Raw genomic sequence first — 27,791 nt, 5'->3', positions numbered from 1 at the left:
TCAAACCCGCTGTTTACACGTTACACGACGGTGTTTTTTTTTTCCTTCCTTCTTTCTTTCTTGCTCATGGGATAATTTTTTATACGTTATCTAGGAAATATGTACGTAACGGGTTCGGTTCCTCGCATACGCGCTTACTACACCTTGTAAAATTATCAAGATTTGAGAACCGCTGCTGTTAGCAGCGCGGCGTGCGACTTTTTGAGTTCCTCTGGTCCCACGCTGAACGGCCCTCAGATCCTCTCCGTGTACCGTACGTACGTAGATACGTATGCATAACCCTGCTGGTTGGTAACCACCTCGTTGCGCCGCCCTCGCCCTCCCGACTTCGCAAAGGCAGCTACGTACATCGGTGCCGTACAGTGCAATTTTATTTATTTATAATATTTATTTTTATGGCATCATCCCCGACGCAGGTTATACATAGGTTACGCGCGGTGCAAGGTGCAGCATTACGCAATGCAACCGTAACATGGGTTATGATGTTTGTTTACGATAAATTGGCTCGTAGTAAACTATGCCTGCAGTGTGAAAAATTTCATTTTTCAGAGTAACTAGATAAATTCAGTAAAACAGGTATCGTTAAAAAGAACTGTTCGAATATTGATGGGATTACGAAAAACGAGGTACGCTTAACCATTTTGCGCTATCGTCAATCCTTTTTTGGTAATTGCAACGCGAAATCAGTTTGTGAGGTTTACTATACTTTTTTAGTTAAACAAGGCTTTAACGTCAATTTATTCTTGCGCAAGCGTTAAATTTTCGCAACGGTCACAAGAAAATATAGTAACAGCGATCGTAACGAGAAAAAATAGTAACGGATACTAGACTTTCCGGTAACAGCTAGAAAAACAATTTTCATTTTTTACCTAGACCTGTATTTTTTTGATTGTGGTAAAGAATGAAAATAGTAACCGGAACTAAAAATTTCTCTCAGTGTGTATAATTGCGTTATTGTACAGGAGGTAATATCTATAATTATCCTGGAGACATCGGAATCTTCCTGTAACTGGTCTATTACGGTACCGTTGCTGCAATTTTTACCTATACCCACATCCCAGTGTAGCATGATCGTAGGCTAATTTTATTTCATACTGAATTAGCATTTGGCATTTTTAATTTTTTTTTTTTTAAATTCTTTTGTTCTTATTATGGATTAATTTAAAATTGACCACGACCTGCTTATGAATCATAATATGTATATCAGGTTGTTTTAGAAAAAAATAATTAGCGATTTTTCACCGTGGTACCCCGTAAAAAATTTGTTTAGGTCAAAAGAAAGATTCTGTCGAAATATGAGCGTTCCATGTTACGTGGAAGATCACGCGCAGTTGGTTGTCACGTTTTTTTTTTTTTTAATTTTTAAATGTGTGAAGAAACACGTTGTAGCAATTCAATTATTGTTTCTTTCCTGACATTTATATTCAACCCAAAGATCACGATCCATAATGGAACGATGTAGCATCCGGGAATCCTTATTCTCCTGAATTAAGAGTTCATGTTAAATAATAACTGTTTTATGAGATTGAATTAATAATGAAAAGATCGTTGGATACACTTCTCAAACATCGATTGGAGACTTAACATTACAAGTGTGGGTCTTCTTAGTGACGTAAATTGGTATTATGATTGATTTAAGCAGTAAGAAAAAAAAAAAAATATTTATTTACGATTCTTCCTGAGTTTAAAAAAAATGTATAAAAGTGAAAAGTCAAACGATTGTGGGCGCGATCTTTCACGTAACCTAGAGTACTCGGCTTTTGCCAGAACCTTTCTTTTGACACAACAAACTTTTTATGGGGTCCCATGGTGAAAAATCGTAAACTATTTTTTTCCAAAACACCCTAACGTAAAGTTGTTTATGTAACGAAACAACGCGTTATAAAATTGTCGAAACGCGAAGGTATAGTTTTTTTTTTTTTTTTTTTAATTTTCATTTCAACCGCAGCTGCAAGATTTGCAGCGGAAGTTTAAATTCGTATATTCGTTTTTACAATGGACCCTATACGTATATGCATACGTGCTATTCGTTGTAAGTTCATATTGTGAAGGAAGTTGGTGCAGGAACATGTCGAGGGGTGGGAGGGTTAAACACCTGGATGATATACTTCTTAAAAGGGGATGAAGATTTGTATGCAAGACACACGTGCCTGAATCTGCTGTGCACAGTATAATAAATTATTACGGAACGCGGTTTCATTCTGCATGTATATTTAGTCACGCATAGTATAACGTTAAGTGAATATTGGTATAACTTATTGTTACAGGGTAGAGTGTTGGAAGGAAATTCACCTTTTTAAAAATGACCGTATACGACGTGTATAACAAACATATATTATGAAATTATAGAAATCCCTTGATTGATTGAGTCGCGAAGTGCGAGTGAATGAAAGCGGTGTTTGTAATACGGGTACGCAAATTTGAGTTGATTCCTGCATTCTGTGTATACGAGCGGTTAAATGCGAGCCATGAAAATGACCACTCATGTTTACGGCGGAGGTCATCGACACCCTTTCTATGGTCAAATCGAAATATAGGCCATCGAGTAGTACCTTCCTAATACATCGACCGTGGTGTAATGTATGTACAGAGGCACACTCGCACACACACGAATAAGACAAATATATATACATCGGACAACTGTAATTTATTATGAAACCGATTCTTAGGCATTTAAACCGTTTAAATTGACAATGACATACTGCGTGGTTTTCAAACTTCTACATTATTCATAGAAATTATCAATAAATTATCATATTATATGAACAGCACGTACATGTACCATGTATATATGTATATATATATGTATGTCCGTGATATATTCATGCGCATGTGTTTTCGGTAGCATGTGTAACGTATATTATCGTATATGTATACGAACATATCGAGGCGGTGATAAACGGCAATGCGCGCTCTATGAAATTAGCCAAAAATTGAAGGGGTGTTTCACCGAGAAAAACAGTCAAACGAATGTTCGATTGAATTTTTCTTTCCCAACGAGAAGCAAACATTGATCAAAGAACGCTCGAATAATTTGGGGCGTTTTGAATTCTCAAAGTATTTACGTGATTCAAATTTAATACAAAAAAAATGTCGATTTGGGTAAATTTTATAACGTTTACAACAAGCTTAGGCTACTGGTCGTACAAATTAAAAGTACACCCTGTACCGTATGCAGTTGAAGATACCGTATACGTATAATACCGTTGTTATACGCGTGCGGTATTAAAATAATAATATACAATGATAATCTTCTTTGCATTATTGTATGAGTTTTAGAACATTCGTGCAGATTTAGTCGTGTTCTACGGCTCGGTGAACGTATTCGCATGCGTATAGATTATACTGGTAACGAGTGTGCATACGGCTATCATACATATGCGTACAACGCAACTGTATAGGTGTATATACATATATGTATATTGTATATGTATGCGTCGTATAGGTACGACGTATAAATTCGCGCTCACTGTTCTAAACCGGAAGGAGCCTATTTTGGAGAGTGATGCGCCGACCGTACGGACGTATGTACGTACCTACGTATAAAGTAATACGTAAGCCTTGCTACGCCGGAAGTAATCGTTGAGCAAAGAACAGTATATCTATATGGGTGTACGTGCAACGCTGTTATATGCCTATGTATGTGCAGCGGCACGTTTTATCACCTCTCCATACCAGCTGCTATGCACCTTACTAACGTAACTCCGTAATGCACGATCTGCCCCAGGGGCGTTGCACAATCTATATCATGTATCGTTGTGGTGGGTTTAAGTGATGCGTAACTCTGAAGGAATTTCTACAAGTGTAATGAAATGATTGATTCACGTTATATGTATAATACATTATACGTACCATAGGCGAACAATCATATTTCGTTGCGTACACATGTATATATATATATATATATATATACGTACAGCTAGACATATATTACACTTGCATTTAAAAAAATGTAATTAATATCTGTATTAAATTCGTTCTATATATAGAGAGGGAGAGAGAAAGAAAGAGAAAGAATACTTTATTTGAGTGATGGAAGTTTTTTTATTTTTTCTTTGTTTTTTTTTCATATACCCTAATTACCGTTTGGCGTAGACAAAAGTCAACATTTACCTATTTCACTCGGTTCGATACGTCGATTTTGTGCAGGAGGAAACGTTTTGCTTTTTCGCTATTATTTTTCATCGACCGAGTTGTTTTGATGTCTTTTTGATTCCATTCTTTGATTCGCATAATTTTTTTTGTCTCACAGCAAGAAAACGAACAAACTGGTTAATTATTTTTCAATAATGTAACGAAAGTCTAATAGGTCCGACGTATATTATTAGGGTAAAATAATATCCATTACTTTTAATCATCGTTTTATCTATACTTGTTTAACCTGTTCCGTGTAATTCAAGATAACGGTCACATATGATTATGGAAATGTGAATTAATCCAAGTCAATACCAATGTAATTTAAACAATAAACTGGATCAGGTAAAAAAAAAAAAAAAAAAGACGTTCAAAACGTGTACCAAGTCACGAATGTTAGTAACGAATTGAGTGTAATTGAATTCATAAAAAATCAAATTTATCGTACAAATAAATGAAAAAGTGTGAACTCGTAATTGCGCGTTCTGCATACTTACAACCTATACTTTAATAAAGTATGTATAATCGATATATATCCGTATTAATTTCGCTCGACGATTTCTTTGGCTGAACAGTATACGGCGATACGCATGCGGAGTTTTAACGCGGTGTTCATACATACATGCATACATGCATACATACGTACGCACGTACATGAATGGCCCGTTACGGGTAAAAGGGTTCCGCTTGCATTGTTAGGTGGGGGACGGGATGATTGTGAGAATATCGAGACGAGTAAGTAGTAAAGGTCTAGCTTTGGGCAGACAGTCTTGAAACAGCTCTAAACGTAAGCTGTCCACACGTGAACGTATGTGTGTCCCTGCTGCGTTTGGATATGCATATATGTATGCAACTGCAGTATGCGCGGTATTTACGAACACAGAGAGACAGAGACGCGAGGATTCGCGGGACGGTAAGGAAAGAAAGGGAAGGGATGGGAAACGAAGGGAAAGGAAAGGAAAGGAAAGGAAAGTAAGAGAGGTGGAAGAGAAGGGGGGTGGGGGGACCAGACTCGTGATCCGTCTTCCATGGCTCTGCAGGGCCGCGTAGTGTGCTGTCCGCATTCCAACCGCGGGCCCTTATGGGTCACGACAATAAAATCTCACCACCGCACATGGACAGGTGCGACGTCCGCCTTTCGAGTATTATGTATCATAGATATGACATATACATACACATACGATATTCACCATGGAATGGCCCATATATGTGTGCATTTTATTTTATTTTTTTTTCGTCACACGCGTTTACGCCTTACGTTTTGCACTGTTGTACCTGTATGCGGAAACAATAATACCGTTGACGATAAGGATTGACATTTTTATTTTTTTTGTTTTTTTCAATTTTTATTCTTGCAAAAAGCAGCAGACGTTTTTATCGACTAGATCGATTGAACCGTTCCTCAACCTTACCGTAATCGCGTTATCGGTGTGCAGAAGGAGAATTCGAATTGACTCGACTGACGATGTATAATGAATCGTCATCTCATTACTCGTCGAATATGTTATATAGTTGTGAAATATTTCTTGCATGTTTGCCAGTGTAATCTAATTTGTATACCGTATACTTGCGATATGCATAGGTACAGGTGTGTGTAAAGAATACTCGCAATCAGCAACGTACGATGCACGGGTCCTAGCCATTGCTTCCGGTTTTTTTTCTGGATAATTCGAATTGTATTATTTTTAAACGAAATCGTTGAACCGTTCCGCTGATCCGTCTAAAATCAGCCTCCGGCACTCCGGAATGGTGAAACTTTCAAGTTTTCACCAAGTATCTACCATCGAGTATGTACATGTTATACATATATACCTCGCTATCATGCGGACGTATATAGGTATATATATATATATCTATAAGTACTTAGTACAGTATACGTAAACACTTCTCGATCAACAGACATTAATCATATTTCATTAGCTTCTTGTATACATAATATTAGCTATAATGTATATAATTTTATATACATATATATGCCTTCACCTATCCCTAAATCAAATCGATCCACGGGTGTGTATACGCACTGAGAGAAATTTTAAGTTCCGGTTACTGCTCAGTCCTTAACTATTTTCATTTTTTACCGCAATCGAAAAATCTAGTTCTAGGTAAAAAATGAAAATTAATTTTATAGCTGTTACCGGAAAGTCTAGTATCCGTTACTATTCTTTATCATTACGATCGCTGTTGCTATATTTTCTCGTAACTGTTGCGCAAATTTAATGCTTGTGCAAGAATAAATTAACGTTAAAGCTTTATTTAACTAAAACAGTAGTGTAAACCTCACAAACTGATTTTGCGTTGCAATTACCAAAAAAGGATCGACGATAGCGCAAAATGGTTAAGCGTACCTCGTTTTTCGTAATTCCAACAACATTCGAATAGTTTTTTTTAACGATACCTGTTTTACTGAATTTTTCTAGTTACCTCTAATAAATGAAATTTCTCCCAGTGCGATACTTGTAGACATGGGACATGCCCCACGATTATAATGAATAACGTTGGTATAATACTCAAAGATTGTGTAAAGTAATTAAATACGAATTTAACGGCAAGGGTATTACGAGCTGAAAAGTTGAAGCAATTAGAAATTTTGTAAAATTTCATTAATCTATGCTGGTATGTATTTGTATACACACATACAGAGTAATTTTAAATAAATCTCTACAGTAATACTTGCAGACGACAGTCTGCAGTGATTCTCACGCATGGGATGTGACTTAATTGCACAGTACAGCATACAAGTATAATGACCGTTAGTCGCAGCCTTATATTTCTAATTGTGAAATGCGGAGGGACTTTGTGCTCAAGTTTTACCCTTTAATTTCCTATTCACAGTCCAGTTGATGGTGTATCGTTTTTTTTTTTCACATTGTGCGCAGAAACGGGTGCAAGCTTCTGAGGTTAGATGGTGGTATATATGTACATGTAATACACCTGCATACATTGTACACCTACCTCATTCGCGGTTAACGAAGATAAGAGAAGTTGGACGATGAATTTACGTGCGTGTCTTCTTCCTCTGTCTCACCTTACCTCACCTCACCTCACCTCTCCTCTCTACTCTCCTCATTTTCTTCATCTCCTTCTCTCTTTTCCTCATTTTTCAAGCGTACTGTACAAAAAAGTATGTATACATACATACGTAAGTACAACAGGAGCGTACACGTGCCCGTGCATCCGTCTCTTTCGTCCGGCTCGAGGGGGTGGGGGGAAAAAGTGAATTGACCAGCGGGTAGAGGGGCTGCATGGACGAGGAAGGGTGGGGGAGGAGGAGGAGGAGAGTTGGCAAGTAAGTAAGTAAGGCCAAGGAGGATAGTAGCGGCTATACAAGGGCCTTCGCTGCCAAGTGCCAGTGGGAAAGGAATGCGCTGGTTCGTTCGAGAGACCCCCCCCCCCCTTTCCCTTTCCTACCCTGTCTGCCTGACTGCCTTGCCTCTCCTCCTCCTCCTCCTCATCGTCATCGGCAGATCTCTATCCTGGCCTCTATACTATATTTATCATGGCCAATCGCACTACAACTTAATACTATATATATACGTTATACATAATATAAAATATACATTATACATAATATAAAATATACATTATATTTAGGCTGCAGTGCGTTTTATAGTTTTATATACTATACGGACGTTCGATGGGATCGTCATTTACTACAATTGATTTTATCCTACCTCTATCCCTTCCCTTGCTGGCCGGCCTGTTGGGGAAGAGTGTGGAATATAAGAGAGCAAAAAAAAAAAAAGGCAAACTAACGAAGAAAAAAAAACCTGCGTATAGTAGCCTTTTAAATCTGTTATTAAACATCAAACACGTTTATATACGTCGGGGTATGTACTCGTTGAAATGGTATAATAGATGCCTATTCTATGCTGTATACATTATCATAGTAGTATAGGTTTATAATCGAGATTCGATCGCGTTGATCTTCTTTGCGGCACTTGCGACGTTCACTTTTATTATATATATATAATCCGTTATACGGTATATTCATCATCTATATTTGTATAATAATAATTCTAGTTGTAGGATAATCGCGCGCGATCTGTTTTAAAATAATTACTCGTTTATTAATATGATATATTATATGATACATATTATTATAAAAATGAATAATAATTATTGTACGTAACGCTATTTTATAATATATTATTTATTATATATATATATATTCAAGTATTACTGACCAAGTTTACACCGAAGCGATCCCGGCGGTCTTTTAATTAGAACAGTTATGTACGGTCCAAGAATAGATGGATTCGTCACGAGGCGCGTCGTATCGCATCGCATTGCGTGTGCACGCATATTCACACGCGTGTACATCATACGTGTTAGGTGTGATTACTCGTCGTCGTCCCGAACATTCAGCGAGGATAATTGCCGTGGCTTTCCTTAACCAGAGCCCCGTTTAAGATAGCGAATTTTTTCGGGAGAGAGAGGAAAGTCGTCTTTATCTCAAAGGTGGTCGCGATCCTCCTTTTTTAAATGTCAAGAAAAAGAACACCGCGATAAATGCATACATCGTTATCTTAGTGTTTGTATACTTAAGAATCTCTGACGATTTTGATACAGGCAATAGTTGTTGTTGTCTATCGTCGGAGATCTTTCTAACGAAAGTCCGCCTAACTAGGTATATACTATGTGTACTGGAAACGAAGGAAATTCCCATTCTATGCAAATTCTCAACCGTACCGTAAACGCACCAACGGTATTACGCATACTATAGCATTTTATACGTCCAAGTACAATGAAGGAGGTGAAACAAAAAAATTTAAAAAAAAAAGAAAAGAAATAGCGGCGAATTCCGACAACTGAGGGAGGGGATCGGGAATGAACGCAGTGTACGATTTGGAATAACCCAACTTTCCCCTTTCCCGTCACCGGGAGAAAATGAATAAAAATAAAGCAAAGAATGAAGAATAAAAATTAAATGAAGTAGTAAGAAAAGAGCTGTTCTCTGCAGCGGGAATCCAACAAACCGTGAACCGTAAATCAATGCACAATGGTTGAATATTTTGTGTACAGGAATAGTACCTGTGATAGTGATTAAGAAGTGTACGGAAGAAATAGAATCGGTAAACGCGATGGAATTCCGGTCTTATATATACTTTATTTATACATTGTATTATTACAGTATATTTATAATTCTATTTTCTCCTCATTATATTCTCGCGGTTTTATAGTAGCCAATCCGCCTCGCTTATCCATATAACTGTACATGCACTCACGGCTCAATCCTCATTTAAACGATACGTGCGTATAATGAGATTATATTTTTTCAAAATAAAGGAACGAATCCTCGTTCAATGTAAATTAACGGTTTGTGAAATTCTTCATTATACATACACTCAGAATGTTGAAAATTAACATCAATTGCCCTCGTCCGACGTTTTGCACGGTTTGCATTCGTTGCGCAACGAAGACCACCGTCGACGATAATGGTTTCGATACACTGTGTTGTGTGTGTGTGTATATATATTGTGTGTCATACACGCGCGCGCCCACACACACACGCACACGCATTGTAGAATTATACGTATAATACATGTAAACGTGACGATGCGCGCGGTTAATCGAAACAACTAATCGAGTCATGGGTATTTATCGAGGAATGCGACCATCGGTCGCGGGTATACGAGTTCACTGACCTTTATTACGGTACATACCAGGGCTAGACACGGTTGACACTCGAGTTGTTACAGCCTTGTCAAGGCACTTTTCTGCCCGCTTGCTGTATATACGTGTATATATACCATGCACTCGCAGAGACGCGTACCAACCACACACGCCTCGTAATGTATTACACACGTGTATGCTCTTCCTTACAATGTGCGTACATCCTAAGGCACGTATGCTCGGGGGAAGTAGCGTTTTTCCGTCTGCGCGGAAAACTACGGGAGTATCTCGAACGGGTACGAATTTGTATCTACATTTACCAGTCTGCACACTGCACAGGTACTGTTATAAGTATTGGTGGTGAACGCATACCTACGGTCGCTTTAAAGGTATGCGCCCTGTGTCACGTGCATCGCGATGAAGGAGGCTGTAGTGTACTTATACCTATACCTACACCTATACGTACTTACCCACCTACCTATACGCCTCGGGAATGCTGATCGCTTAACGGAGAATGAATTTATACGTTGTATAGGTGCACATAATCATTATATATGAATTATACCGCTGCTGCTGCTGTGCGGTATAAACTGTTTATTTTTTACTCTATTTTTCTTCATTTTAAATACAGATGTACAGGAAAAAGCAATTGTCATAATTATTATTATCATCGTTATCACAGCCTTTTTTTATATTTCATTTTTGTACATTTCTACATTTATTTTACAGTATATCGTAATTATGTGTCTGTTCGCTGATAAGTGACGATGAGGGTAACGTCAATAATTCGGTTATTTTCTTCTTACAGATTTTTCAACTTACGAAACTCTCGATAGGAGAAGAATTTCGTCATCCCTAACTAGGTGTGGAAATTCATTGTAACACAACTGTGAGTAAACATTTATACATGGATACGTAATTCGATGCACATTTTTATTTTATCGTTCTCTCCTTTCTTCTTACGACGTATTACAACTGTTGGCAATTAGTTGAATACATTATAGTTATTTATATACCTCACAAAATTGGGTATTTCCCGTCTATCCTACAATTTACAATGCCTGCTTCGTAGCTTGGATGCGATTAGCTTTGCCGTACCATATACTCATATTTAGTCACCCAACTATCGACTTGTACAATGTCTACTCCGTTTGCGTTCATTTCTCTATAACTTTCGATAATTTTCTTTGATCCAATATACAACGATATAGTAGTAAGATACTGTACAGCTGATAAGATTAAAAAGGAGCAGGGGGGCTTTCGATTGGGTCAACATATACCCACATGATGAACACAAAACCATACAATACACGTTCGTTATACAGTTGTGCGTACACCCTGTGCAAATTTATACGTACATACGTACATATCTATATATATATATATATATATATATATATATATATATATATATATATATATATATATATATATATATATATATACGTATAACGTATGGATGGACGAATATATAGATACTTATACGGCGTAGTTTGCCGAAGCGCTTAACTCTATTTAGGCCCGCGATAAACAGATAGGATGTGTAACCTCGAAGGGGGTTACGTAACCGCACAAGAGTTTTCTAGCAGTGCGTGGCTGCTGCCTGGAGTATCTATGTATAATATTATATATGTATGGGATAGATAGAAGAGAGATATATCAGCTGTATTTGCCGGCGACGCCGACGCCGACACCCGCCGCGACGCCGCGTGTCTTCTCTTCTCTTCTCTGTCTCTTCTCTTCTCTTCTCTTTTCTTCTCCTCTCCTCTCCATCTTCTTCTTCTACGCTGTTTCGACGCGCTAAAAGAACGATAGAAGAGACGCCGATGGAATCTGTCTCTTTTCCATACGTACATATTTTCCATATTTTCATCACCGCTGTTCAAACAACAAAAATATTTGTCATAAAAACGATAAAATTCTCTTTCCTAACGCCTGTTACAATTGCGATTTTTAATTATCTCGTCGCGGAGCGTTGGAATTAATTTTATAAAACATCATCGATACGGTGCACTCGATATGGTGTACCTACTTGAGTATGAATTGGTGAGAGATAGATATATATATATATATACATAGAGAGAGAGAGAGAGCGAGAGAGACAGTGAAAAAGAGAGGGAAACATTTCTGGGCATCGTAACGTGTGCCGTGGCGAAATTCTCTGGAGAACTCTGTCACGCGTACAAATAGCCGGCTGACCTCGGTTCGTCTCTATCAATGGCTCGCTCACTGCAGCAGCCTCAATGGCTGTATATTTCGTTTCTTTTCCTACTACGCCGCGATTGCGTGGTGTATATAAGCAAGCGACGGGGGACGCGTTACTTCCCTTCTTCCCTCCTTTCCTCCTTCCCTCCTTCATCTCTCTCCTCCGCCACTTCTCCGCTCCAACCAAACTCGCGCCCCGTCAATGCTTTCCCCCTTCCCCACCCTTTGCCGTACCTTCTCTCATTCGCCCCTCTTATCGCCACTATCGTTTTTTCCGCGGTGACTCTCCCCTCCCCTTCTCCGTTGTGTTTCCGTATAGTTTTCGCATGTGAAATTTTTTTAGAACGCTCTTTCTTTTGTCAGCAACTTTTGTATTAATAACACCATGCGATGTTGAGAAATGAATCCAACGTTTGGCAAATTGGTAAAATTGTTCCAACTGCCTCGTTGACTTCGTACTTTTAAAACACTGTGTAATACATTTAACGCTTGGTTCTTTGTTACGTGCGTGCGGTAGCTATAGACAGAGTTTATCGTCTTGAATAATCGGTCGGTAAAAAGTTGTTCATGTTAGCAGTACTCGGTGATCCTGATCCACGTTACCGCGGGTCGATATCGAATCGTAGTGTTGGTAGGATACCTTCACACTGTCGGTAAAATAGAACCTGATCGATTTTCAACAAATTGCCGACCGACGGAGAGGGTTTATTTTACAAGATATTGTTTGAATCGGTCGACTTTTCCTCAGGGTAATTTGTTCTGACCGTTGTAGCTACTTCATGTGTGGTAACTGTGACTCTATAATTTTTTAAGTTTCTGTAAGACCGACGGTCGGTAAATGTTTTATGAGGTTGCGTCAGCGTTTAGCGGAGTCTATCTTTGACCATAAATCCGGTAAATTACAGTCTTATAAGGCTACGAGATTCTGTGATGTCAAGCTTGATTTGAACGCAGCGAAACTTTTCGTCGATAATTTATTTAGTCAATTTTACAATAACGTCTAGTCACATTGTAAGGTTTAATGTTACGCAGTGAAAGACGGTATATAAAGTTTCGTTTACAAATGTCGAAGTCGCGCGGATCTCAGTACATCCATGTCATTAAGTCAGCATAGACCAGAGGGTGCGCAACTTGTGTAAAATTGCCAACTGCGTAATCGATACTGTAATAAAATTTGTAAAAAATGAAAGATAAAAAAATAGTTCCAACGACTGACTGGACTCGTTAATATTAACGAGAGTGTGCCGTGTTCGGTGTACGAATGTCGTATAAGAATTAACCGTTGATGAGATAAAATAACGATAAGTTATTAATTCCGAGAATATAAATACGTGTATATTGGTATCTATAAGTCAGTGGCATACTTGCATCTACATCGAAATTATCGGGGTTTGGTTAGCTTGTCGTGTATTATCTAAGGATGCATGTGTACACCATCATAGATAATTTCCGGTTTATACGTATACGAATACGCGTTTATTCATATGTATATTACGTTTTATGGAGGAAACGATTCTTACCCCCTTACACGTATATCTATGTACCACGTACGTGTATGAATATAATATTACGCATATAGTATATATCTTATACAGTTCCAGGCAAATCTTAACGGGGTCACAAGTCACGGGGCCGTATATCTTCGCTTACGTGCGGTCTATGCCCGTATCTCGCCCCGTGGTTCTTCCAGATATTGTATCTTACGGGCACACGTGCAAAATAACATTATATGCATATATTATCGTATTTGAATGGCGTATCATTTTTTTTCACGTACTCATGCCTCGTGTTATACTTGCCCCCGTATCAATTTTCTTCAACGTTCATGCACGATGCAGCTGTACCTATCGCATAAAAATTACCATTATAAAACCATCGATATTATTATTGGTGCCATGGGCTCATCGAAGATTTGCAAAATTCTTTTACTTTCGATGCACGGCGAAGGTCGGTGAATTGAACCGTGGCTTTGATCGGTGCCGGTTTATCGTGTAACCGTAACTGCAGTTTCTTAACAACAGTCAACACTTCAGATAATAGTATAAAAATATTACTAACAATCATTCGAAGTCGATCATTCATGTAAGGGTTACTTGGCGGTTATGGATAAAACGCGACGCGTACAGAATATGTCGTCCACACACGTTCATCCTTGCGTAACGCAACGTCTATACTATTATACCATAGCAGAGGAACCCAGAATTGTCAGTATTAACAATAATTGCAATGATAGGCTTTTTTTCTCCTAAAATTTTTAAAACGAAAGCAAAACTGAGATTATTTACCTCCAGGTATAACAATATAGTGTGACATAAGATTTAATTGAAATCATAAGACAGAGACGTTTCTAAGGGGGGCAAAATCTGATCAATCGCATCTTCCCTCGCATGCGCAGAACGATACGTTTATTCTTTGTCGCTTGCTGCTCGGTGTGAAGCTCGCAAATGCCTGCAAGAGATTCGGAACTTTCCCAAAGCATGTGCAGTCGATAGAAAGATAGCAATCCTCGTCTCAGCCGCAATTACCAGCACATTGTCAGTAGGTCGGATCTCATCGGCGACCACCCAGCTCTATATTACAGCTGCATGGTTCCACGATATCTGCTCGGCTTTATTATGCCCTTTCCGGAATTCAATCGTTGGGGTGGTTGGTGAAGTGGAGTAGCCGCCGTGCATGAAACAAAAACGACACGGGTTTGAGAAAAAGTTGGTGCAGTGTACTAAACATATTAATGGGAAAGCGAAGGTTGGGGAAAAAATAAGACTCGAATAACTGACTATCGAGCCTTGGTCTTATGTCTTGGTCTTGGTCTTGGTCTTGGTCTTGGCTCCCGATTACCGCTCATCCTCAGACGCGTACGTCAGATGTGAACGGTCGAGGGCTTCGCTCGACTCGTACTGCCTTACGTGTTGCTTTGTACCTCGCCGACGACACGTGTTGTCGGTCTTGCTGTTTAGATAACCCGGGGGCGCATCCCCCCTTCTACTCCTTCTCATTCTCCTACTCCTTCTCCGCCACCTTTTTCCCCTTCCTCTTCTCTATGCTGCTACCGAGATGATGATACCAGTTCCTCCAAAGCCTTTCTATGATATATGAGTATACTGTGCTCGTTCGATGGGTTTTATTCCCTGATTTGTTAAACGAATGCATTCCTCACCTGCCTGGCGAGATGTTAACAGCACAGTAAATTCGTTTTCCCGCATCCTAGAAGATGGTGAGGGTATCAAAACTTTGACGTGTGACCAGCATGCGGTAGCGAATACTGCCCGGTATTATGGGGTTTCATATCTGGCTATAGTTATATGATGTGTCTGCGTTGCGATTGGGTCTAGAAGCTAAATATTGCGCAACGTTATTCGCTTTGGAAGAGTTTTTTTGTTTTCCTAGAAGCGTAATATAATTACGTTAATTATTTCGTACACCGATCAGGCTCCAAATATCATTCCCTAAATTCCAGGTTCAAGTTGTTGGTTAATGGCCATGGTAAACCCTGGTATGAAAATTACACGTTTGACTAGCTAATAGTTGCGTAGTACATAGAATTCGTTTGCCGGAAATATTGGGACCACATACCCAGAGATACGAATGAAATTTGGGAAACGATGACTGGAAGGGGCAACTTTTGCAGAGCATAAGAGAATTAGTCGAAACCGACGACACGAGTGTCAGATCGAATTTTGTTTAAGATTAGCTTCGATACGAGTTTTAGACTCTTCGCAAAGTGCCGAGGTAAAAAGCACATCCTCTCTATAACCTGTAACGAGGACCACTGTGGTTGGAGGAAGAATGTTGCGTGCGGTAGGGTCGAGTGACGAGCGATGATAGGTAGGTAATACCACATCGAGATGCAAAGGCTTCGAATATCACTGATCATCGCCCCTTGTTCGAATTTATTCTCTCTCTCTCTCTCTCTCTCTCTCTCTCTCTCTGATCTTCCTAATACAACAGCTATAGCCAGGAAGATGTACAGGTGGTCCTATCGAGTGACGGTTAGATGCAGTATTATATATGCTACGCGGCTGGGATTAGAGAAGACCATCCGAGAAGAGAGGTTCGTACGAATCCGAAGTGATCTTTGTCGGGGTTCTTGAGGGATGCGTGACGCGTATCTTATGGCTACGATGCGAGATTGCCACGCCTCAGAGTTGGATACACGGTTAACACTCAGCACTACGGCACACGTCCATCTTTCTGTTGTTTTAGGATCTTTTCTCTCGAATATCGCACTCGATGATGCCCTTGCCTTTGCGTGCGTGCATGTGTGGGTGTGTGTGTGCGCATGCTATACTTACGTAGCGGGCTATCTACTAATCACAGTTGTGTTAAAAGGTGTCATTGATATGTATATGCATAACTTAGTTGCACTTTTCTTTCTTCTTTTACTGCTTTGCGACAGTCCGAAGGAAGACGGTTGACGGTTGACATACGACAGTCGACTGTTTTAGGCGTCAGGTTTAACGCATATGACTAACACTTATACATTCTTCTCATTTCTTTTTCTAGTTCTTCTTCTTCTACTTCTTCTTCTTCTTCTTCTTCTCATATTCCGCATTTAGACTCTTCCTCGAAGTTCACATTCTTATACCTGTCTGTAGGAAATTGAATCTTTCCAGGATATAACGTGCAAGATTCGAAAGAATATAATATGTCTGTATACAGTTTTAAGAAGGTTTTTGATTCTTGTTTTATCAGTTCTATTGATTATTCTACTTTCAGCAAATCCGGTGATCTAGATGATACGTACCTGTTATTTTAGACGAAACTGGTTTTCACAATGATTTAACAGATGGATTTGATTCTGAGATCATTGTGAAAGCTAATTTTGTTCATTCGCCATCGATGATTGTTCGTACGCGGCAGTACCGTTGGGGAGGTTGAAAAAAAATTTCTGTCAACCTGCAGGGAAAATATACTGGGAACGCAACATCGGTCGGTTATAATAATCGTAAGTATTTCGACGCATGAAGAGTGATGTCACGTAATACGTAAGTTTCAATTAATTCTTAACTAATTCAATCAAACGATCCAGCGATCGGTTTGATATTCGGCAGTTGCGGCATTCGATTATTTAATTTTTTCTACTCGTTTGAGAATATTTTTTCATCGCTAATTTCTCCGGCATCAAGGTTCCTTCACTGCCACTCAGCATCGCGCGCCAATTACGCTGCATTTATACCGCGAACGCATGTTGGTTGGCTGAATACAGGCAGGCAGACAGGCAGGCGGGGTATAATAAATAAGTTTTTGTATTAATTTCCGTTAGCGATTTATCAAAGGGCGAACCGGCGAGATCGTATCTTGAGCTGCTGAAACTCGCTCGGGCAGCCAAGTCGGTAAGAAGTTTAATCGTAAGTGGCTGGCAGCAGCGGAGTAAGGGCTCTGCTCCTCCGCGGATGTATAGTTTTACATACGTTGTATACACGCATGTATGTATGTATGTGTATATAAAACGCGTACCGCGTCAAGTATTGCACACACAGAGCCGACGATTAGCTGTCTCTTGCATTGCGTACGGGGGGTAGCTCAACGCTATCAACTATCGCGTGTCAAACGAGCCCGCAAGACGTACAAGAAAATCCGAAGAGTCAGAATTGAAACAACGCAGCCGGGAAACTTTATACGTCCTAGACCCCTGACGCGCATACGTGCAACGTGTCGTTCTCCTGCAGCGCGCCGCGTTTGAAATTCCTGATAAATTTTTATGGACTTTCAAACTCTCTAGCATGTGAATCTGGACATGTATGTATGTATGTACGGGACGTATGCGGTAAGTGTGAGTACCGCTTCCTGGACCCTGAAGGGCTCAAGGATCCGTCAACGGGTCAAGCGTGCGCTTTCATACCTCCGGCACTCGTATACGTGATAAGTTGTAAAAATAAAATCTAAAGAAACGATTGAAGTTTGGCTTTTTTCACCAACTCTCAAGTGTCAGGATCGTATCCGGGAACAACTATAGGAATTTTAGACACTGGTTTATTAACGTATAAAATATCGCAATCGAGCGGATGAAAAAATTATTTCATTTTCACTATATCTACCAATCACGTGGGGCGGTCAATTTTACATTTTACATATAGATCTACAGAATTCAACTCGTTATTTTTAATCTCGTTTTAAGGGCGAATGAAAGATGTTTTGCGAAAAAATTGATCACCCCAGGGCGAATTTATACATTTTTTCCCAGGTGATTTTAGAAAACAAAAAGTGATCGTATCAGTGAATATTAATGATAGAAATTTTATACATTACATAAATTCTTCGATACGGTTCATTTTCTTTCTGCGAAAATACTACCATTTTCTTTTGTACAGTCGAGAAAAACTTTTCTACGCGATAAAAATTTAAGACTGATTATAAGTTTAAGTCAGTTTGGATATAAAAAATTGCTAATCGTATATAAACAATCTTTCTTGCATAAAATCCATAAAATTGCGACTGCCGTAGACAAAAGGAAATTTTTCGTGAAAATCGTTGATTAATTTTCAAAAAAATTTGACTTTATACGATTGCATTTATTCTATCTTACATCTATCATTATTGCAGTGGCGTTACAGATTACATACATCATGGACTATAGTATAATGAAAATTCGTCATCTGCTTCCGTTGCGCCGTGTTGGTACAGCCATATTTCGTGCGGTAGATGGCGGGGAGGGAAGGAGGGGGTGTCGTTAAATTTTCTGGCAAATTATGAGGCAACGAATGAAATATAGTCCCCGGTGTATATCGGGTTACGGCAGCAGTGAGTCTGCATAATAGAGCGAGAGTCCTAGAGGCAGGTCCATGGTGCTGGTGCATGCAGCAGCAACCGTACACAAGTATTTATATTGCGTCTAACTCGCCCCGAGATATTTTGACGCGTAAACAACAAAATTTATAGGGGATAAAAATTGGAGTGAAATTTTGTTCGAGGACCGTTGTGTAAATATTTTAAACTATCGGGCGATACAAACCTAGCTTTTACGAGCTTGAGGCACGAAAGCAAACCTATTTGGTATACACGCTTCGTTCAAAAATTGTATAGTGTAATTAACAGTAGACACGGCGTTGGTCACTAGGGTAAACGCAACGGTAAACGGATAAGCTTAAAGCTAAAATCTCGCATGCAATTCATCGCTTTCTTCGAGTACACGAGATAAGAGAATTAACACCTTGTCGGATAAAGCATTCATGTAGTAGCAGAAAACTTGAAACAATTTCCAAAGATTTTTATGAATGGATTATTTCAAAGTCTAAATTCGACCGATGAGATACAGCTTCAATCCAAAGTTCAGAATTTCACTTCTCAGAGCCGGGTTCAGGGTTCTTTGGCACTGTCGACTCGCCACGGTTCGTGTTCCCCGCTTCGATTCAACGGTCTCGAAGGACTTTACTTTGCCTCCGTCGCCTGCAGCTCGCGCGTCTTTCACGTCGTATAAAAGAAACGGCTACCGAAAGAATTTTCCCTCTTTCTCTGATTCCTTCGCCTTACCTCTGTCTCGCTCATTTTCTGAACCTTATCAACTTGCGGTCCTCCGCTTACCTCGGCTAGTAAAAAGAGAGCGACGAGTGAGAGCAGGGGGCTCGGTCAAGTGCGGCAAGTGGCAGGTCGCCATTGAGTCGAGTGTGCGGTGTGGTTTCGGTGATTATTCCTCCTCGTTTACTCGAGTCAAGTTCAATTTTCGGCTTTAATCGGAATCGCTATTGCCGCAGTTTGAAATGGCCCGCCTTGAGAGTAGCAACTTTTTTAGTCAACTTTCATTCGTCAATTGAGTAAAAGAAAATGAGGTGTGGGTCTTTTATGGATTATAATTCGGTGTGAATCTAACACTATATGATTTCAATTCCGAATTCCAAATTGACCAGAAAAATTGTTTTACACTAGTCGACACTCCCGTACCGACAAATTTTGGTAAATCTTAACGTCAACGTTTATCACAGTCAAGTCCTGAACATGTCTTGGACTCGATTGTTTCTACCAAAAATTGCCAATTACGCCTACAGCTGTTATGTATAAATCAGTAGTGAGCCAGTTAGTCGATTCCAAGTTAGATTCACAATTAGAGTAATTAGTTTGACGATTCGGTATACTGTCTGTCACTTTCTAGACGGTATGAATTCTCTGCTGTTTAATATACAGCTACTTGTATACCAAGTGTGCAGGTCATTATGTTTTATTACTGTTATATCGCCGTTATCGGGGGACAGGATCGTTATAAGGATGGACGAAATGGGAATTCAAGTAGCGACGTATCGCTAATTTAGACCGAGGAGAAGCCGCAGTCAAGTCCTGCTGCAAGAGCCGGAGGACCGGAAGATAAACCAGTAAATACAAGCGTATGAAAGTGTATAATAAAGGCGCGTATGATTATATCAAGGTTTTGGAAACAATTTCACTTTTATGACCGGGGCGGGAATTTTAAGCGAGCGCGACGGATTCTCGTTAAACTTTTGGGCCTTTCTTCAAAACTCGTAAATCTTCGCAACGCGAGGCTAAGCCATCCCTTCCAGCCGTCCTTTATACGCGAGGCTCCTTATGTGTGCCCGCATTCGCCCCACGCTTATAACAGTCTCACACACAGGCTCAGATTACGAGGAACACTTTCGGTTAGGTTTTTCTCTTTCTCTCATTGGGACTCACGTTTTTACAATTGTACAACAAGCTTTAAAAGTTAAATTCGAAAAAGAGCGCCAAAACTGGCGTCACGCATCCGAAAATTGGAAGAGAGGACACTGGACGGTATAAGGAATAGGTTTTGTTTCAGAGATTTTGTTTCTTATCGATTTTCGAGTATCTACGGCGTCAAGCGAGGAGTCGGTGATGATTTTGAAGGTGTTACGGAGTAGCGAATGGCGCCAATTTCCAAAGAAGAACGGCGCGCGGCTACGGAGGGAAAGCCAACGATCGTCACTTTACGATTTGACGGGTAAGTTCTGCGTCGCGACGTTCCAGCAGGTGCGCCTAGGATTGCGCAATAGGCAAAATTGATCTAGAATCGATTGTTGCGAATTCTTGCTAAGCGCGACGTCACGTAACAGATGGCGCAAAGGTATCCGAGTTGCGGTAGGTCGATAGATTTCGAATCACTGTAGTTCTGGCGAACACTGGTGACGCAAGTTTTCCTTTAATGCAAGGTTTTGTATTTGGAATTTCGGGGATGGCGCGAACGATAGGTTTTCATAGAGTGCCGTGTTATATAAGTTATTTTGGATTTCCGTTGATACTGCTAAGGCGACCGTTTGAAACAATGGAAAGCTATCTATTGCGGCTTCGAAGAGGTAAGCGCTTCTTTATTTCTTGCTATCGAATTTCGAGAGTAACAAAGTAACAGCTTGCCATTTTTGGATTACGATAACGATATGTGTTCGAAATTCGTTTGATGATCGTAGCCTGAGTTGAGGGTTGACGATTCGAGTCAGTTTTTTGTTTGAAATTAGTTTTAACGTAAACTGCGTGTAGCCAAAATTTTATTCTATTCTGTGTCGAGTCGCGTTCGCAGATTTTTCAGTGTCGCCTCTCGAATAGGTCGCGCATTCCCGTGTGTGGGTGTGTCGAATGGCGTCGATATAATTTTCGAATTGCGGAAAAGATTACGAATTTCTTATGTCAGTTTATGATTCGGATTGCGATCATTTTATGATTTCGATTGTACGCTGTTCGATGAAATTTCCAATTAAGATTATACCTGATCTGAGGAAATTTACCGTTATGGTTGCGTTAAACTCCATTCGATTTCTGTGTACGAAATAGTATGAAATAGTCTTGTATAGCTACTTTTTCGAACACGTATAAACTTGTAGAGGTTTATTGTGATTTTTTACATTGCGACCTACAAGCGCGACAATTTCATATTGTGATGGCTTGGGCTGTGTATATTTTCCATATTACCTCCCCTCAGAACGGAATCCATTGACATCTGTCATATAGAACGGAAAAAAAATAAAGTAAAATAAAAAAAAGTTTAGGCTTTGGATAACTTCGAATTACCTTGAGCTGCAAAGGTTGTTTTTGCACACAAATTTGATCTGATTCTTACAACCCAAGGTAATTTGAGATTACACAAAGTCTAAGCTTTATTCTTTTATTTTATTTTAATACTTTTTTTTATGATACATTGTTTATTTATATTTTGTTTTTGTTTTTCTCGTTCTGTATGACTGATGTAGATAAATTTTGTTTTGAACCCAATGTATCCTACTCTCAGCATTACTGAGGTCAAGAAATATTTTCTTCATTGTAAACACTGGTTCGCGGCAGTTAGGTTATTCCGGTTACAATTAGCGAACGCGTGGGAAATACCGGGACATAATCAACATCATGAAAATTTGACGATCAAACGTATTTTGTAAACCTCTGCACAGCTTACCCTCAAGTTATGTAAAATCATTGCATATCTTGAGATCAGTTAAACAAATATCGGAGGGTTCTTGTCGCCCAATCAGTCATCGGTACAAGCGGCTTCGACGCATTCACGTCTTCTCACAGTATCCATCTGGCGTAAACTTATTGAGATTTTTTCTTATCTAACACGTCTTTCAAGTCTCTGGAATTTCTCCTTAGTTTCAGAGGGTTCTATAATTCGAAAAAGCGTCTCACTCGTCTCAGGAATAACGTGATGAATTTTTGTTGACGGTTAAAACGAGCCAAGTTGGAACAAAGTTGTACTTTTTTACTTTCAATATTGCCGGCGCAGAATTAGATGGATACTCGGGAGCTCGAGCTCTTTTTGCATCCAACACGTGGCCACGGACGATGCGTGATGATGCTGGGGCAAAGATCGCCGAGCGATAGGGATTATTAGGACGGAGAGTCGGTTTATAGTCGGACGAACGAGGGCCGCTGGCCTGCGTGCAATTTGAGCGCGGCAAAACGCAATGGCGCGAACATCCGCAGAGCCATGCAACTCCACGCGGCGTTATTTATTCTTCGGTGTTACGTATTACGATTTAAGTTGGGAATCCACCCACACTCGGTAACCAGGGTATAAAACGCGGCGTGTGCAACGCGTACGAGACATTAGCTCGCTCCGGACTACGTTTTGTTGGATGATAATCAATTAAGCTTTAAGCGCAGAGTCCGCATACCGTTTACGCGCGCGTTTATCCTACCGCACAGTGGATTTTGCGATATGAAAACACTGCGGGGTGGATATAATACGATTTGTAAGCTTTGATCAATGGTGACGGTACAGATTCCAGCGTATCGCAATCAGGAGATTAATCAAGATACAAGTTTGAAGAAAGTTTTTTTTAATTTCGAATATCATCTGCGGCAATTATTGGTAGTTTATTATACATTATATGTTATGAAATTTTAATAAACCTGGTGGCAGAGTCGTAATTTATCCATTTCTATGTAACGTGAGTTCGAAAATTTTTAACATTGCGATCGATGAAGAAAACAGAAGCTAGCTTAAATGGCAGCTGATGATTTTTTACGCTCTCAACCAAAAAATGTCGTAGATGTTTAAAGAATAATAAAGATAGTATCTAAATTGCATATTTCTACCATTTCGCAAAATCACCATCACGCATTTTTACCAACAAAAGTCGAAACAAGGCAGCCGAAGCTGTGTGCTTAAAATGTCGAGAATCTTTTTATAACGACGAATGTTATTAATGGTAGAATGTAATGAGCTAAAGCAACAACAGAAAGGGTGATAGCGGAATGATTTCAATAACTACGATAGTGCAGGATAATAAATTATAAAACATGGTTGCGTACATCGTTTGAAGTTGTTGTTACACAATATTATTGTCTGCTATTAGTTTCATTGTTCTTTGAGGATGCACTTTGTGATTCGAAATAGCTGTGGGAGAGAAAGAGAGAAGAATATAGGGTGTGTGAAACGTACAGCATATAATATACATGGTAACGGTAAGATAAGACTATTTCCGTTGTGAATTGCTAGATAATTTTTTCTCCCTCTACCCTCAAGTCGAATATAAAAAACGTGTCGGTATCGCATTATTGTGTTTTAGACACCGACAGGTCAGATCGGCGTACATATAGCGATCGAAGTTCAGACCGAATGCAGCTCAGCTGTTAACTTATGCATACTTGCGAGAGAACTCGAGGGCTCAGAGCGTTAGTTCCAGATGTGAATAGGTACAACACATATCTCTACGAATTCACTTTGTTAAGTCTAGTAAAACATACACATGATATACGGGTATAAATATTCGCATAACGCGCAATGCGAGCAGGCTATCCTGCTTTATTCTAGACTTATACGCTAATTAAAACCAACTGCGAATTACGTCTGTGTTGTTTTCTTGCGCGAAACGCAGTGTACGTGAGGCGAACAATTTCTGTTATAACCCTGGAGTACCACGCTCCGTTCCCAAACGGAAGGCTATAGTCGTGTTAAGCGACGACGTATGCGTAATAGAAATAGAAATTAATAGGGAAAGATGTCGTTGAGATTTTCCATACAAACACCGAGGTTGCAGCTGAGGAATTAGATTAGGCATCCAGCGAGCTTTAACAGCTACTGACTATCTCGCGGTCTATAACGGAAATTGTCATTACCTACAGACACTTTCCATTCAAAGGGTAACTGCTATCGATAATCAACCAACGTTATATTATTTAAAGTAACGTTCAATCGATACTTGGGCATTATTTTATAATGATTTTCTGCACTGGCTTAACAGCAGCGGTGTTTTCCATTTGGTATCTAAATTGGCCTGAAACTGATTTTATCGTGCATTTGCAACGGTCGTTCCTTATTGTATTTTTTCCTAACTTTTAAACTTCACTCGTAGTTGTTTATCCGTTGATACGCACGAATTTACAAAAACGGTTTACACACACGCAGAGCGGTGCATGTGATGCGCGATCGGACCGAACGCGGAGTTCTCTATCTCGACGTTTGCAATCAAGAAGAGAGTCGAATGGCGTCAAGTGGTTAAAAAACAGATCACCACGAAAGTTGCGTCATCTGGGTTCGTTCAACCAGATTGGATCCTATCGCTCCTCTCTCACATGATGCTCATGCAGTAACGTCCTGCAGAGAAGATGATCTCGATGTATGTAGATGTACGCGTAACGTACACACATCAATCTCCTCCAGTTCCCCTGCTTCGACTCCGACATTCGATCAGTTTCTTTTCATATTTCTAGCTTTCGTAGAACCAGTCAGTAAGTCAATCAGTCAGTCAACTGCTCGACTCTCTCTCTCTCTCTCTCTCTCTCTCTCTCTCTCTCTCTCTCTCTCTCTCTCTCTTTCTCTGTCCCTTTGCTAGCTCTCATCTAAATGATACTCTTAATCTTTCCAATGCAGCGGGGTGACGAAGAGATCTTCGAGAGTGACGATATTGATAATGCGCAGATCATCATCCCTCTGTGACCTGCTTGTAACTAGATATAGATCCCGATATCCCCGTTCTGTCAATTAGTCCGATCATCGGATCACTTACGTACAATTCATTTCCTTTACACGGTTGATTTCTTCCGACGAAACACGACCTATATTGCTATCATATATCAGCGGTATCGTTTCAAGATTTTGAAGAGTTCTCCGGCTGTGTTAACTTTGAGAAATGGGAAAGTGGGAAGGTCGCTCTCATTCTAATCGTTGTCCGGTAATTAACCAAAATGATTCCAGAAGGCCATAAATCACCGTTCCTTTGGCGATTTTTTTTTCTTTTTCTGGCACAGTCTAAATCGTCGAACTTCTCATAAGACGATTACTGCAACGTAATCGAATCTCGTGTATTCTTCACATGAAATTTAAATCATATGCATACCGTTCCCTTGATTAGGTTCATTATTCATCATCATCCTCGAGTTTTCAACTCGTATTTAAAAATTGCCACGTCATCACGCGAAACGTTTAGCAAATTGACACATGTGAGAAACTATGCACACAAGTGCGCATATACGTTTTGGGGAATACGTCTGCATCGAATTGGCTCGAATGTCCGGACCAGGAGCGTCGAGGCGACGTCAGAATTGTGCGTAAGCGCTCTTTTCTCGACGTAGTACGCATATCGAATCACGGCGCGAAGGCTGCAGCTCCCGGGTCCCGACGTTGGACCAATGAAACTTGAAACTAAAACAACAAAATCTTTCCGGGAATTAGCCGTCTCTTCCTCCTTCTGCCTGCAGCATACACATACCCCGTCATCCGTGTACATTGCATATGCGTATGTATAATGCGTATAATGTATCCCTGTATACACATATCGTGGATCACTTGAAGCCAATTATCTTATGCGCTCGTATATTGTAATTAACTTAAACTGCACGCTCTGCACACTACCGCCATACTTCCACGGGATGACCCGTGAAATGAAATCCATGCATTATCTTTTCAAATGCGATGATGAATGTGGAAACGTGGATAAACTTTATGAAAAAAATCTTACGTAAGATTTCTTATTATATCGAGAGTCTAGCTTAATATTTTATTGGATCCTCACCGTCGCTTCATCTGTCTGCACCAAAAACCCAATCCTCGATATAGCATAAAAATTGATATACCGATACTACGAAGTTTGAACATCCATGAGCATATTATACGATAATAGTTTGAGAGGTTTCAATTGCGGTTGAATTATTTCCTCAGATTCTTGGTCGGCGAGTAGGCGCAATAGGTGACTCGTTTCTCTTTGTACACCGTAGGTCCGAATGTAATCGAGAAAATGAGCCGAAGGATCGACGCGCATGACGTTGACAGAAATATGTCATCTCCAACGGAATTCATTACTTTATACTGCACACGTAACATACCAACACAGATATGCATATTTATACATATCCACGTGGTCCTCTGAATGGGTGACTTTGTCAAAATTATCGAGACTATATCTTACCTGACAAATATTTGCTCACGTCGGACGCGATCACCCAGATATATAAATTTCGTATCGCGAGTTAACGCGGACACGTAGAAAGATGCGATCGATTTTGGAGTACGTGTAAGTAGCACCTACGTCAAATAACCGTCTGTGGATACCTGCATATACGCAATTGTTGTCGACCTTAATACCGGGACTTATCACTGCTGTGTGTGCTTAGTCAAAAGTCGTATACCCACCGCCGATGCCAGATTCGCGCTGACAAAGGTTTCATCCGAGTTTCGGAGCGGACTGCCAAGATACAAGGTATAATAGTACAATGGTATAAAGTACCATAAAGTACGAAGGGTCGTCGAGGGCACGTATTACGTACGCGTTATTTCGAGCACGTGTGCCGTAGGAACTCGCTTCCATTTCCCCTTACAATTTCAAACCATACGTGAAATTAAACGAAGATCATGTTTAAACAAGTCGGCCTACTTCAAAGTAACCGTAACACACACACGCAAATTATAATTCATGTATATTAAAATTTATTCCAAAAGTTCGTAATCGTATTTCTGAATGAAGTCTATTATACGAGAAGGCTGTGTGATGATTGTTTCGTGGGTCAGATCTCTCGGAATAATATTCACTTCACGGAATCTTAAGGCTTAATATTATACTCCCATTAGTACCATCAGCCTTCCGCGCCACCTCGACCTCGGCGTCGATCAATCCTATCGCGGGGTCACCAATGCCGGCAACTCAGTCAGGAAACGCGCGTCTTTCCGTACGACGAATTCGAGCGGCTCGTTTCCCTAATTATCTTGTCTGTCTTATTGACCGTGATTGACAGAAAAATGCGCGCCGTTGTACCAATCTTGTCTATACATATATATATATGTATATGTATGTATATATAATCACGGCAGTTGACGATAAGAATTTCGATTTTTATTCTCAAGGCATGTACCGACATCTGGAACGCACAATTCTAGAGAGACAGAATCGCGATCCCATAGGTTGCAATTGAAGAATTACTCCAGTCACACTATTCTTCAATTCTGTCGG

General features: G+C 39.9%; 1 protein-coding gene across 3 annotated transcripts in view; it reads left to right on the top strand.

Moving 5' to 3' along the window:
* The window catches only part of LOC107225613 (transcription factor Sox-14), a 91,043-nt gene that overhangs the window by 28,793 nt on the left and 34,459 nt on the right, over positions 1 to 27,791 (top strand). For 2 of the 3 annotated variants that reach the window (XM_046731039.1, XM_046731038.1), the window contains exon 2: positions 10,559 to 10,639. Coding sequence is in view for 1 of the 3 variants with exons in the window: in XM_046731036.1 (XP_046586992.1) it covers positions 21,062 to 21,212 (151 nt within the window). In the remaining 2 variants the exon portion in view is untranslated. Of the gene's footprint in view, positions 1 to 10,558; positions 10,640 to 21,002; positions 21,213 to 27,791 lie in introns of those variants that run through there. The other variant, XM_046731036.1, reaches the window with a different exon arrangement.

This window comes from Neodiprion lecontei, chromosome 2, assembly GCF_021901455.1.
Source record: "Neodiprion lecontei isolate iyNeoLeco1 chromosome 2, iyNeoLeco1.1, whole genome shotgun sequence".
Lineage (NCBI taxonomy): Eukaryota > Metazoa > Arthropoda > Insecta > Hymenoptera > Diprionidae > Neodiprion > Neodiprion lecontei.
This window is presented reverse-complemented; position numbering and strand designations above follow the sequence as displayed.